Source organism: Anas platyrhynchos, chromosome 12 (assembly GCF_047663525.1).
Source record: "Anas platyrhynchos isolate ZD024472 breed Pekin duck chromosome 12, IASCAAS_PekinDuck_T2T, whole genome shotgun sequence".
Classification (NCBI taxonomy): domain Eukaryota; kingdom Metazoa; phylum Chordata; class Aves; order Anseriformes; family Anatidae; genus Anas; species Anas platyrhynchos.
In genome coordinates this window covers 14,163,877-14,177,691 of record NC_092598.1, presented here as the reverse complement: position 1 = coordinate 14,177,691, position 13,815 = coordinate 14,163,877, and the positions used below count along the sequence as shown (strand labels likewise).

The window sequence follows — 13,815 nt, the reverse complement described above, 5'->3', positions numbered from 1 at the left end:
ACTGATGCTGAAGATACGGCAACATTTTACATACACGTAAAAGGGAAAGAGGCTTTATTTTAACTAACAGGATGGCCAAACTCTCTCCTACTCAGGAAGAGGGTGTGGAAGCAGGGGGACAGCAAGAGAGATTAAACTGATATAAACTCTCTAGAAGACTTGAGAGAGAATATTGGCTGTAAAAGATAAGGATACCCCACCAAAAAGGAGAAAAACAAAGGCTAAGTCCTTAAGTAGCTCTTCTCAGATGGGGAAAAGAGCCAAGACGCTTAATGCACAAATTGAGAGCTTTCTCCCCTAGCGTAAATGCAACTAGACTAAACATGGGGGTTGGTTTGTTAGTTATTTCTACACCTATGACTTTTTAAAGAAAGCAAACTGCTTACTCTGAGCACTATGGTTAAACACTGTATTCACAATCTAAATCACACTTAACTCTGGCTAGATAAAGTAATCTGGATAACAGCAAGGCATCCCTTGTCCTAACACGCGGTGGATCTATGAACTGGGACTTCAGCAAGTGGCCTGGTTCCCCAGTACTTCACCCACTTACTCAACAGTAACAAAGTGTGTTCCCATTCAAGCAGCACTGCCCGGAGAAGAGTTGACAGCACAAGGGCCACAGGCACAAAAATAACTTCCAGTAACTACTGGCCACACTGGAGGCTCTGTGCTGGGAGCATATTGAACCCCATAGCTCACAGGATACAGAACATCATAGAGTTGAATAAGCTTTAGTAAAATGAACAAAGAGGTCTTAGGATTTGCTAATTTTTCAGTATCACTGTAACTTAGCTTGTTTTAAAAAACACTTTGCATTATCAATTATTTCAAATACATGCAGAAAATGCATGTAAGTCACCAAGGAGACAACCATCACTAAGGTAGATTGCAGCAAGTGTTTAATAGTAACCACAGGAAGTCAAGAGATTAAGAAATATAATTTCTTCTAGCTGAAATACCAATGAGTCTCAGGTAGGTGCTACATAATTACCTGAGTTTGTGCAGACCACTAAGGTAAATGTGTTCTTAAGTAGCATCAAGCAATCACCATTTGAACTCCATCAAGTTATTTTCTGCTGCGTCCCACTGAGATAGCATAAAATCTCTTAAGTACCGATCCCCTCTTCCAAGAACTCGATATTTGGTTGACAGTTCAGGTCATGTATTTAAAGCATTTTGGAGCCTTATCAGTTATGATGAACACCTTTTACAGTCTCAGTAGTTGTCAGCATACCGCATATCGATCATGAGCTGTTTCATCATAAACCTTTCCCGTAACTCAAACTTCTAAACCACTGACCGTTTTATCAAGGGTGTCCCTCCCCATCCTAGATAGATTCGCCATTTAAAGTCAGTCTAAAACTAGAGGAAATTTAAGGTACTAATGAAAGGATAATCATTTCTCATGCCACATAGTGAATTCATACCAGATTCCCCTCAGGAGATGAAGAAAAGGACCAGTGACATGCAGATCCTCCCAGTTAGGAACCCTAACCCAGGAGCCAGCATTAGACAGGTTAGGACGAGGCACTGGCCACAAGTCCCCAGCCCTCCCTGTACTCACAAGGGAAGTAAGCTGCTAAGCAGCAAATGTGTGGGGATGACTAAGCTGGAGGCAGGATAGGGCTATTCAAGTACTTCTGTTATCTGCGGCATAAATCTACAATGGCACTAATGTCTGCAGTTAGAGCTGTTTGTGTTATCTCACTCCATTCTGTTGCTGTTATTTCATGTTTACAGTCATCTTCTTCGGCTCTTTTTTTTTTTTTTTTTTTTTTTTGCTGTTACCAAAAGATACTCAGGTTCATCTAATGCCTTATTTATGTCCCACCAGCAAATTCACTGAAGTAACAGATGGTGGTTGATGAACCCTAGACATTTTTAACATGTGTTGTTCTCGTGTTGGTTTCATTAATTTAAAACCAATCAATAATTTATATATAAACAATTGATTCAATGTTCCTGCAACAGTACAGAACCATCCGAACCACACAAAAGGACTGCCTCAAACACAGGGCCTGCTTAAATAACTTCTCAGAGAGTCCTCAGTCTCGCCCTGCCAGAAGAGGTCCTACCTGAAAGGCCGCATTGCACAACTGGCTGTTTGCACAAAAAAAAAGCAGACAACTAGAGGAAAGACCACATGAAGGTGCATTTATGAAAGACAACATTAAATCTTTCAAAATTGCCAGATTCCTGGCATCCCAAGATTTACCACAAAACAGGTCTCACAAAAAAATAAAAAATAAAGCAAGCCCAAAGGAACCTCAACAGCCTCTTAGTACAGAATTTTGCATGGAGAACCCTCCCTTTTTAAGAAAGGAGACAAAAGGGGCTGGACTTGGAGGCACAACCAGGTACAACTGGTGATTAAGTGATGACTTTCAACAAGAGAAGCCATTCTGAAAGGAAAAAAAAAATAAACTTGTCCTTCAGGAATAGGGTTTCCTGCTTTCATAGGGTTAAGAGGAAATCCTTGTTTGCTCAGTGTTGGGAACGTTTAAATTATTTTCTCTAAAAAGTCTGCATAATTAAGGCTGGCCTCGGTTGGCCTTCCAGCAACTACTGTAGCCACTCTGCTGGTTTCACACAGCTGGAGCAATGTTTACAAGAGCTGAAGAGCTGAGCTCTTCTCAGAACATGGTGGGTGGGCTCGGAACAGTGGGCACAAAGTGTGCTCACACCGCACAGCGGCAAACTGTACTCACCAACATCAACACCCCACTCTCTGCTCGGAGCTGGTAAGAAATACTTAAAAGCCAAACCACGCACCTCAGTTTGTCAGGCATCCCTTGATACTTCCTATAAATATCTTCCCATCAGCATGTCCTCCCAGAAATGCCCATTAAATTACTCTTACTGCAGTGCAGAAAGGATTATTTATAAAGCTCCACATTAGCAATCCTTTAGTGAATGCTACAGCAAGATAAATGTAAAGGCACTTTTTGAAAGGGAGGAATGTTTTCCCATCATGAAATATTATTAAGAGAACATTATCTTCAATACTTTAATACATTTGAGTCAAAAGGCTACATGTGTGGTTTGACCATTTGGTCTGAAATGGACTGCATTTACTGTATTCATGTAGAAAACATTTTTAAGAGAGTTATTTCTTTGTGCCTGTAAACGAAAGTCAATTTATGCAGGGGGAAAAATTCAAGAAATTGAGAAAAATCACAGGTTACCGATCTTATTCAGTGTTGAGATACCGTGTGAATAAACTCTTGATGTGCATGTAAACAAAGGTAACTCTAACCTAAATGTTAATGTGATGCTTCAAACATACCAGACTGCTGAAGTGAGAACTAGATGAGCTCCTTTTACAAATGAAGCTCAGATGTGGGGAATATCAGAGGAAACCAGGGCCATGATGTCTCTCTTGCTTTGGGCTGAAAGCTGGCCCAGACTGCTTGCGCAATCCCTTCCGAGAAAGGTTCAAGAAAATCACGCAGCAGATAACCTGATATAAAACTGCTTGCTGTGCAGAGGTTACCAAGCATCCACCACACAAAAGTGGGACGTATTCTAAAGAGGGAATATACAAAGAACAGGTCAGAGAAACACAAGACCCTTAGATCTGAAACATAGTCTAGGCTGTGCCACAAGGAAGTTCTGCAAACACAATTTGAGGAGCTACTCATGAGCATCAAAGGTAGAACAAAAGTTTTCCCTTTGCAATGATTGTATTATATTATCCTTGGTATAAACTGCCACTTCCATTTTCTTTTCCAAACAAACCCCTCACCATCTTTACTCCTTTTAGCACTGAAAAGCTACCCCAGTGAGAGGGAGTAGTTCGGACTGTCATCCAAATCATTCATGCCAATTACTTGCAAACCTTACCACTGGTGAGGAAGAAGAGAGGTCAAGTTCCAGATCCTAAGATTTCATTTATAATTTGTGAAAAACACCTTGTCATAAACATATCAGACTTGAAGTGATTGAAGGGCAGCAACCATGAAACTTTATATAATTTCTGTAGGATATCAGCAGAACCCATTTAAGAGAGAAGAGTGGATAACTGGTATTCTAACTGCACCTTCCAGCAAAGCAGATTCTCATACTGGTTACCCTTCCACGTAGCACAGCTACTCACTCACAACAACAACATGCATCTGAAGAGCACTATTTGTTACTTATATCACAAAATTACTGAAAAGCTGATCTCTTTGGTATCAATGCTCACCAGTTGATTTGGGGCACTAAGGATGGAGTGTTTCTAATAAAAACACTGAAAAACACCCCATGGTTTATTGTGTGTAAAAAATAAAAACGAATGATAAACCACAGAGTCTTATTTTTCCTGGGTACACTGAACAATAGAGAAAAACATTCAAGTGTGTGGGGGGAGGGCAGTGGTTTTGAGCATTCAGGAAAAAATGCAAGTCCTCTTACACAAAGAGTTCATAGAGTTTGATTTTTAGTGGTATAGTCTGTTAAACTGCAGTCAAGTTCATCCTGTGTGCTTCACACAGTTGATACCTATACCTAATATGATGCTGAATATTTCTGAAATCAGTAACAATAGGTAGGAACAAGAAGAATTTCTGGAAAGACATGTTGTGCTTGCTAAATAGAATTCAAAACTTACTTGTTAATTGTGGTAGCATTTCTAAGGAATTTCCAACTCCAATGCCAGCATTAGAAATTCAAGGGTGCTTAAGGGTGTCTTGTTTTGTGTTGTTTTTTTTTGTTTGTTTTGTTTTTTTGTTTTACCAACTCCGTAATTATACCTCAAGCAAAACTATGTGCTTTTACAGTGACATCAATACAAATATTAAATGCTCCCTCTTACTAGATAAACATTGTCTGACAGGGATGAAAGCCGAGGTGCTGGCACAAGCAAAGTGATTCCTTGGCCCTTTCTTCAGATCCCAAATCCAGTTTCCTATCCTATATCTAAAGGCTAAACCTTCTTTTATGCTCAATAACATACATGCAACCAACAAACTGTAATTGTATTCAGCAACCTATCTTATAGTCTGTTGTGACTGCAGGTCATGAGACCAGCAACACGAGCAGAATGGCCGCTGTCCTGTAACTGCCTCCCTGTCTGTCCAGCCTTTTGACATAATCAGTGCTGCTAAGGCCCGGAGCTAGCAGTTCCAGAGCTACCTGGCTCAAAGCTACATTAGTTACACCTATCACCTATCAACTGCTTTGATGAATTTGTCTCCTCACCTTCCTGCTCCACCTTCCTCTTCTGGCCTGTCCAGAATTATCCCAAGAACAGTCTCCTAGCAGTAATGCACTTTGCCTCCACCTCAACCCATCCTACCCCGAGTATCGTCTAACACCACCGACTGCCTCTTCAGCATATTTCCAACCTGCTTTTCCTGTTCAAAACAGGTCAGGAAATCATACCACCTTCTCAATCCTTAGCAAAGCGATATTAATCTCTATACCACTAGCCAAACTGGTCTAGTCATTGCAAACCTTCTGAAAGCCACAAGAGCCAAAACTGAACTTCCCCTGTAGCTGAAAGGTCTTGAGGCCCACTTCAGTTGCAAGCCAGCATTCTTGTTTCTCAAACTTGCTACATTTAAGAAAGAACAATTAGATCCTCTCCTGGTGCAATGAACAGAGTAGGAAAAAACCCTCTATCTTGCTTTTACTGTATTCTGAATTTCCCTTTGTTAGCAAACTGACTATGGGATTACACGAGCAGCATCTAGGCCCATGGCACTACGATATAACTTTCTTCTCTATACCAGCCTCAAAACTGTCCCCATAATATGAAAATTCCCTTATTTTCCAGGGATTTACTTCTTACCCAGTAAGATCAGGTGAATGCGCTACGGAAAACATCACCATGCTGTAATCTCTCAGTTGCCAATATCTTTTAACTGAACAAAGAGAGATTAAACTTAAAGATAAGCAGAAGTTTCATTTCACTGAACACCTGGAAGCTGCCATCACTGCAAGACTTCTACTTACAAGTGAGAGAAATGGTCTGTTATTCACAGGAGCATAAACTGGCATAATTCTACCTTTTTACTGCTTGTTCAGGTCATGTCTGCTTACGTCCTGCAGGTCATCATTTAACCTCCTCTCCAGACTGCATCACCAGTACAATGTACTTGACTTGATGAGTCATTTTAAAAGGATTTAAGAGGTAAATAACACACATAATTAATAAGATTGATAATAAGATTTAAGATGTAAATACCATGTGTAAAACATGCAGCATTGTAAGTGATCATGCAACTTTATCCTCATCAGGCATGGATTATTTCACTCTAAAGTAAAAACTGAGCAAAATCGTCAAGGCCATTTTAATGCTTTTGCTAGAATTAATATTAGATGTAACGTGTGGATTTTCACAGTAAAATTTTGATTGCTGAAGGACTTCATTGCAACAAACAGAAGAGAGAGACACTTAATCCAACAGGAATAAGGCCCATGCTCTCAGAGTACATTTAAAGATCTCCGTGGGTTAAGCTGTAGCAACAAGTGGTACACGTGAGCTGAGGCTGAGTCTGTCCTGCCCTGCCAAGAGACAGGAAGCACCTTCTGCAGCCTGCATCTTGCTTCTGTTCAGTTACACCACACCTTTACTTTCCTCCCCACAGCTGGTCTTTGTGTTTATCTGCCCTCCACACTGAAGGCAGTGCACACCTGGGCCTAGGAAGACACATCCCTAACAGTGACATAGTACAAAAACTTTAGGAACAGCTCTTCCTCTTCCTGACACGCATGCTAGTGCTAGCTTTCAATGCATCAAAGCCAAATTTTAATGCTACTCCGTGACATGGAAATAGTTTTCCTTCATTTTACCCTTGGATACTTTTAAATATTTCTCATTTAAAAGGATCCAGACTAAAGATTCTGAAGCTTTTTGCACATAAAGATGTAGTCCAAAAGCTACAGTTGCAAGTATCCTAAATTACTTTAAAAGGGAATATACACTTACAAGTGACTCATGGCAATAGCAAATTGGCTTCACTCACTCCCAGCAAGCAGAAAATTAAGTGTTGATAACAGATGATCATTAAAGCAAACAAACATACAGCAACAAAACTTTCAAAAGTTACACCGCTTTAACAGTTGAGGCAGAAGTCAGGTACAAGTAGAAGAAGTTGATATAAAACTGGAATAACTGCACATTAAGCAGGTCTATTATAAAAGATGCTCTACCAAAATAAAAACAATGCAACATGTTGTTGTTGCCATTGCTTCTTATTGCAAAATTACTGAGAAAAAATAAATATATATACATTGTAAAAGCAGTAAAATGCCCTGCTGAACATTCCCAGGCTTTGGACACAATGCGAGTTGCATTCTCCTAAGTCTAAATTTGTGTTACAGTGGTATAGACTCAACCCGGCTAAGTTGTCTCTAAACTCTGTTACTAACAATTCCTTTGTATTTTCTGCTGACTCAACATCCTTAGTTCACAATCAGAAATTTGAGTAAAGTACATACTAATTATATTTACAGAGGGGCTTGGGGAAGGTGACACAGAACTGGACACCTCAGCACTTTAAAACTAGAATTTCTAATGACAAAGATTATGGCTTTCTATGCTTTTACTTAAAAACACACCTGGCAAATGAGTTTACTGTAGTTTTCTTAAAAATTAAACACAAGGTTCTTTATAAACTTCCCACTCCAAGAGCTAATGTTTTCTTTCTAGTTCTATTGCTATATTCACAACTGAAAAGCATTTAAAATACCTCATTTATTCTGAAGCTCTGCAGAAAACAATCTTTCCATCATGACAAGGATATTCCTAAATACATGGAGTGTTTCAAAACAACAAAAAAGAGTCTAGACAACTCAGGTGTTAAAAGGTTAAGGGATGTGGGAAAGGGTGTTTGCCTTTTTTATTTTTTATTTTTAGCAGAACTATTGTTATACAACTGCCCTTTCTCCCCCCCTTCCCCATGATTCCTGTTTTCACAAAATTCTCTCTTGAACAAGTGAGGCAGTCCCAAAGTGCTGGAGCAAGGATATCCAACACTAAAACCCCTTCTGATGTTTATGAACCCTCTTTCTACACTATGTACACACTGCACTGAGTGATTACTGTGCACAAGGTCCTCTACAAAGACAATTTCTGAAGACTGTCAGTTCATGGTGCTCAACCAAAGGAAACAACTGGAGATGTATTTGTACATTCCAAAGCAGCTCTAACAAATACCAATAAACAAACCATTGTAGGCAGAAAGCATTTAAATTTGAAGATCATGGACAAAATAATAATTTTAAAAGTTAACTGCCTTTTTTTTTTTTTTTTTTTTTTGAGAGGTAATTACCTCCGATTTTAAGACACTAAATTATTTAACAAGATTTGCACGCCTCTTCTACTGCAGTTGCTAACATCGAAGCTCTGTCCCGAAGTATTTGTATTTCGTTTGCTATTTGCAACGCCTGGTCGAAAGGGGACATCTACTGGTATCAAGGATTAGTGCAGGCATGAAACACCAAACTGCCAGTTTAAAAAAATTACAGTACCAACCTAGAACCCACTGAGGAACTTAAGAAATCTAGAAGCTTCTGCTCCTATCACTTAAGTAAAGGTCTTTAAAAAACTGTCAAAGACACAGACAACATTAAAGACAAATTATAACTACACTTTAGTAGTGTTTGCAGAAAAGAAGGCATTTTAATTAAACTGTAATTTTTATGATTAGCAGAAACAAATAGCTTTTTTTTTGGACTCATATAGATAAAATGAAATATGATCGCAATAATATACACCAATGTAAGAAACAGCAATTGACTGGGTTATTCAAAACAAGCCTAGATGAACCTGTCATCATTTTTATCTGAATATTTACATTGTCCACCTGGATATCCATCTAAATAATACAGTGGCCACCACCTAATTCTATAGGAAGAAGAAAATTATGCTCCTGTTTCATTTTAGTTTTGCGTTTTGTCTTTCTTTTTTAATATATGTATCTATATGACAAGTAAATCTAAATAGCCAAAGTTTTAGATTGGCCTCAGACAAACCTTGGCACGCATGAGGAGAGATTTCTGCTTTATACTATTTCAAGCCAACTTTAGGTGCAATCATTTTTTAGATGACACTAAGCGTGAGCCTCAAAACTTATCAGCATGGACTCTGGCAAATGTACGTCTATACAAAACAGAATGCAACTGGTTAAACCATAACACTTGAAACTTATTTTAATGGACCAAGAAGATACAGATGGACCAAAGAAGATACAAATACTATTTCAAAAGTCAGGAAGGTTTTTTTCTTAAAAATATATAAATAAAAAATCAGGAATTGATAACCACTGGCAAAAGTTTGTTGAAAATATTTTACTTCACATAAACAAGCAAAACTTATCAACCTGTCTAGGGTGAGAATTAGGTCTGCTGATGAAGCAATTCCAACACTAAACACCTGATCCAAAAGCACAGCTGTAACCATTAAAACAGGGAACAAGAGGCTTTTGCAAGCTTTTAAGTCTCATCTCACCCCAATCTCAAGTAACAAAAATAAACTACCTTATTTTAGAACTGGGGAGAAACACAACATGAGATAAACAACACAGAAATAATTCCTAGGTGAAATTATCAATGTCAAGAGAATGGGAAGAGGGATGCTCCAGTTGAGGGGCTATCGCAAAGCCACCGCCATCAGAAGTATTAAACCAAGAGACAAATAAATACAAACAATGTTAATTCCGTACTTCAGTTATATAATAATTTTTGAGAAACACTTCTTGTGGCTGAACACAGAGGGCAAGGACTCTTTCTCAAACAACAGTAACAGTCTAATCACAGTTCTTTCCCAAGCTTCACATCTTTCTCTTTGGTGAAACAATTCATGTTTAACATTTTCTGTACTTATTTTTCTTATTACAACAGTAATCCACTTCAAAGTCCCCCACAACACAGCAGGTCTAGAAGTTCAATTGCAAAAAATAAACACACGCATCAAATAGAAGAAAACAGATTTAGGCCTTACCCTAAGTTCCCGGCCTTCTCCAGCGATGTAGGCCATTTGAAGGTACGATGAAGGCACTTGGGGATCAAGTCTGAGCTGAGATAAAGACCTTTTTCCACAGTCCTGACACTACTTCTGGTGCATGCTGCTTCCAGAAGCACAGCCAAGCCATGAGCTCACCTCAGCTTCTAGCAGTTACCTGCTGTACTTGAGGTCTCCAGCACCCAAATTACATAACCCCTCCCTCCCCTTCCACAGGTGAGGCACATAAACCCTCAGGGGCAGCCTGCTGGGTGGCATCCACCAGGCCAGGAAGGGAGGCCTTAGTCACACGGGGGTTTTATTCCTAAACGTGTCACAAGAACACTTCAAATGACAGAGGCAAATGTGCAGTCTTGTTGGGCGTACGGCGGGAGGGGGCACACGACGACCACCAGACGGGGACACGGCTGAAGGAGGCTGACATGGCTGAGGAAGGCTCCCCGCACTCTCCCACCACTCCTCTGCCTCCCCCAGCCCTACAGTCAACCCCTCCAGCAAAAAAATCATTAATTTCATTTCGGTGGCCGCCGAGAAGGAGCCGGGCACAGCGGGGCGCCACAGGGGCCTGAGGGGACCAACGGTCCCAGGGCCCGCCCTGAGGGGAGGGCGGCGGGAGCACGGCCGGGGCAGCCCCCAGCAAGGCCCCGAGCACAGCACTGCTGGCCCTGAGGGGTGAAGGAGCCTGAGGCCACAGGGGGGAACCAAAGTTTGTTAGCATTTTTATATTAACCGCTGGATGAAGATACGTTTTACTCAAATGCACCATTGTTAATTCCTTTGCTGCTTTCTGCTACACGACCAACAAGGCTCCAGGGTGGGGCTGGTGTCAGGCCCCTCGTGAGGGTGTCTGTGCTGGCAGCGCCCCGGTATTCAGTGTAGCTTATAAAAGTGAAAAATGGATAGAATATTTTCCTAAATTTATACAACTCCAAGCCCCCATGTTATGTTTTATGCATACACACAGCCACAAAGCATGAAACAGCTGAGTTCAATTTTGGTAACTTGTTTCTAGCATCTCCTTCTAAACAGGGATTAGAACAACAGCATTATCTAAATCTCCTTTTTTTCTTATTTTTAATAATTTTTATTTTTAAAAAGCTCAATACAGCCTTTAGGGCTGTAACTTCTGTTCAGGTAAGCACAGGACTGCAGACTTCCAAATCTTGCAGCCTGCCAAGGAAGGAAGAGAGCATGCATAAACAACAGTAGAAGGAGCTATAAAAAAAATTAAAAAATAAAAATAAATAAGTGATGTTTTAAAGTAGATTGGTAGATTAAGCATCGTTTTAGCTAACAGACAAGCACAAGTCCTAGACAGGCTGGCTGTTATAAGAAAAATAAGACTTTTCAACTCAACACAAAGCCACAAGCAAGCTATCAACTAGATGGTGGCAGAACATAACAGTGTAAAAAATGGCCTGGTAGGTCCCTCTGTATTGCTCAAAATAGGGATTCCCAAAATTTTTTTTTAGGAGGGAGAACTGAGAACTATTCTCCACAAAGGCACAAAGACTGCACCATTGTAATTAACATTCTCCTGTCTAGTGTGCAGGATACTTTAACAGTAATATTTTTGTAGACTTAAGACAAATCTTGGAAACAGATTAATGCATTCCCACATTAAAATACCAAAGTAAAATATCTTCGTAGTCCCAACCAACTGCAGTAACACTTCAAGCAGGAGATTTTAGTGATGAAGTGGCATCTGACATGGGATGGTTCTTACCAGAAACAAACCCAATTATCTTAGTCAGATATCCCCATTCATTTTTGCTACAGAAAGGTTATCTGGCTCTGCCATGACAGAAATGTAGCATTTCGGGTTCTGCAGAGAAGAGAGAATGACCCATTTAGTCAATGAAATTTTGAAGTGAACACAATTTCAAGTTCAATACTCATTTTTCTCTGGCACCAGAATGAGAGCGCTAAGCATATAACAGTTGCATTGCTCTGCCTGAGAAGTGTTCCACTGCAAGGGAAATATTTATCATGTACATTTCAGGCTTGCCAGAACATACAAAAAAAAAAGAAAAACCATACCATCTCACAAGACATATGTGCCCATCTAAGTCTATGGGGAAGAAAAAAATAGGTAAAACTTACTTAGCAGAAAGTGATTGCCCATGAAATTGCATTAAAACAAAGTATAAGTTGCTCTCAAAAGCCAATACACATCGTAAGCATCTCTTTTATTTGTTGTAATATAAAGAAGCATACATCATTCAGTTCTTTTAAGTACAACTCAAATTGTACACTAACAAAAAAGATCAATCCAGACATCCATGAACATGTCACAACAGGATTCATTACATTTTGCTCTGCTGGTATTGCACTTGGAATAGTTTTGAAGTAAGGCACAGTAAAAACAAAGTCATTTAGTGCTTCTACAGCAGATGTCTTTTTTTAAACACATGCTACATGACGTAAAAGTACTTCTAGCTTATGTATATACACACAGGGAAAAAGAAAGAAGCATGCACTAGAGGATTTAGATTTCAACATATCTTGTTGTTTCATAATATACAAATAAAGTAGTTTAAAGATGTAAACAAATTGCATGCACATAAACTAGAGCAAAATCTTTAATACAGTATCTGAAAGCTATTATGCTTAAATAAAAAAATATAACTTATTAGTACTCCGGTTTATGTGCCATTTTTGTCCTGTAGAGATTAAAAATTTGTGTTGGGGTCAGGGAGTTATGGTTGGGAAGAGAGCATTTTGCTGGTTTTGCCTTTGGTTTTATTTTTTTGCTGTACACATTGGCAGCAGTACACTGGTAGGAAAGACAAATATGGCTTTTGCAAAACATAATGAAAACATGAGAAAGCACAATTGCATTTGGGGTCCAGTATCCTGGTATTTTCCAGTCCAGAACAACAACAACAAAAAACAATTGGATCTATGCTTTGAATTGGGAATGCTACACATTCCAAAAGCCCTATCTAAAGACTTTTAAACTCTACAAAAACCAGACACTTTGCCAAGTGTAAACTCCTAAAAACTAAACAAAGAAGAATCTGAATGACTTGAGCTTCGCTTTCCACTTCAAATGCTACTAAACAGGCAATAGGTTTCTCCCATGGCTGTGATAGCTGAAGTGCTATTAGATTGTCTTCAGAATTAACTAGATGCCAAGAGGGGGGTTGCCTATTTTCAAACAAGTACATTAGAGATTAAGTAAATTAACTGCATAATTTTTCTTTTCACTTTATCTTTGGCATACATTATGCCATTTTTCTAATTAAATACAGGACATGTACCACTCTACATTCCAACATATCATGCTGAAAAGGCACATTTGCTGCTGCGTGGGTGGCAAGGGAAGACTCCTTATTTTGTAAAGGGCACGGTGTTCAGTGCGACATTCTTTCCCATCCCCCAGAGAGTGTTTGGTTAGACCAGGTACAGTTCTACACAGTGGCCTCCCAGAAGCTGTCCATTTTTCTCAGCCACTGCTTTCTTAGCTAGATCCAGGCTTGGAAAAGTCACCAGTGCCTCTCCGCTGGGCTGGCCACTGAAGTTGTAAAGCACGAGGATGGAATCTGTGTGGAGCTGCAAAGGTACAAGAAGACAAAAGGAAATAAACTATTAAGGCCGAAGATGACACCTAGAAATGCAGTTTTTAAATGCTGTGCACCAGGTTCACTCCGTTCCTGTGTTTGTGGAAAGAGATTCCGGATGCAAGAACAGTAAAGAAGATGGACCAAAGATCAACAGAATCAGCAGCTCTTATTCTGCTGGAACAAAATGATGTAGACAATTCCATGCAGAGATTTTGCTAGACAAGTAACTGAGTTTAGAGGTTGACCAGAAAGAACTTAGTTGTTAATAAAGGGTAAATTGAGCAAGAAAGACCAGGC

At 39.6% G+C, this 13,815-nt stretch overlaps 1 protein-coding gene across 5 annotated transcripts in view; it reads right to left on the bottom strand.

Moving 5' to 3' along the window:
- Positions 1–12,122: 12,122 nt before the first annotated feature.
- Positions 12,123–13,815, bottom strand: part of ESRP2 (epithelial splicing regulatory protein 2) — a 44,881-nt gene continuing 43,188 nt past the window's right edge. For 3 of the 5 annotated variants that reach the window (XM_072043918.1, XM_013105264.5, XM_038185298.2), the window contains exon 16: positions 12,123–13,507. In XM_072043918.1, coding sequence (XP_071900019.1) covers positions 13,349–13,507 — 159 coding nt within the window. In that variant the 3' untranslated portion in view covers positions 12,123–13,348. The remainder of the gene's footprint in view (positions 13,508–13,815) is intronic. The other 2 variants (XM_072043920.1, XM_072043919.1) reach the window with 1 other exon arrangement.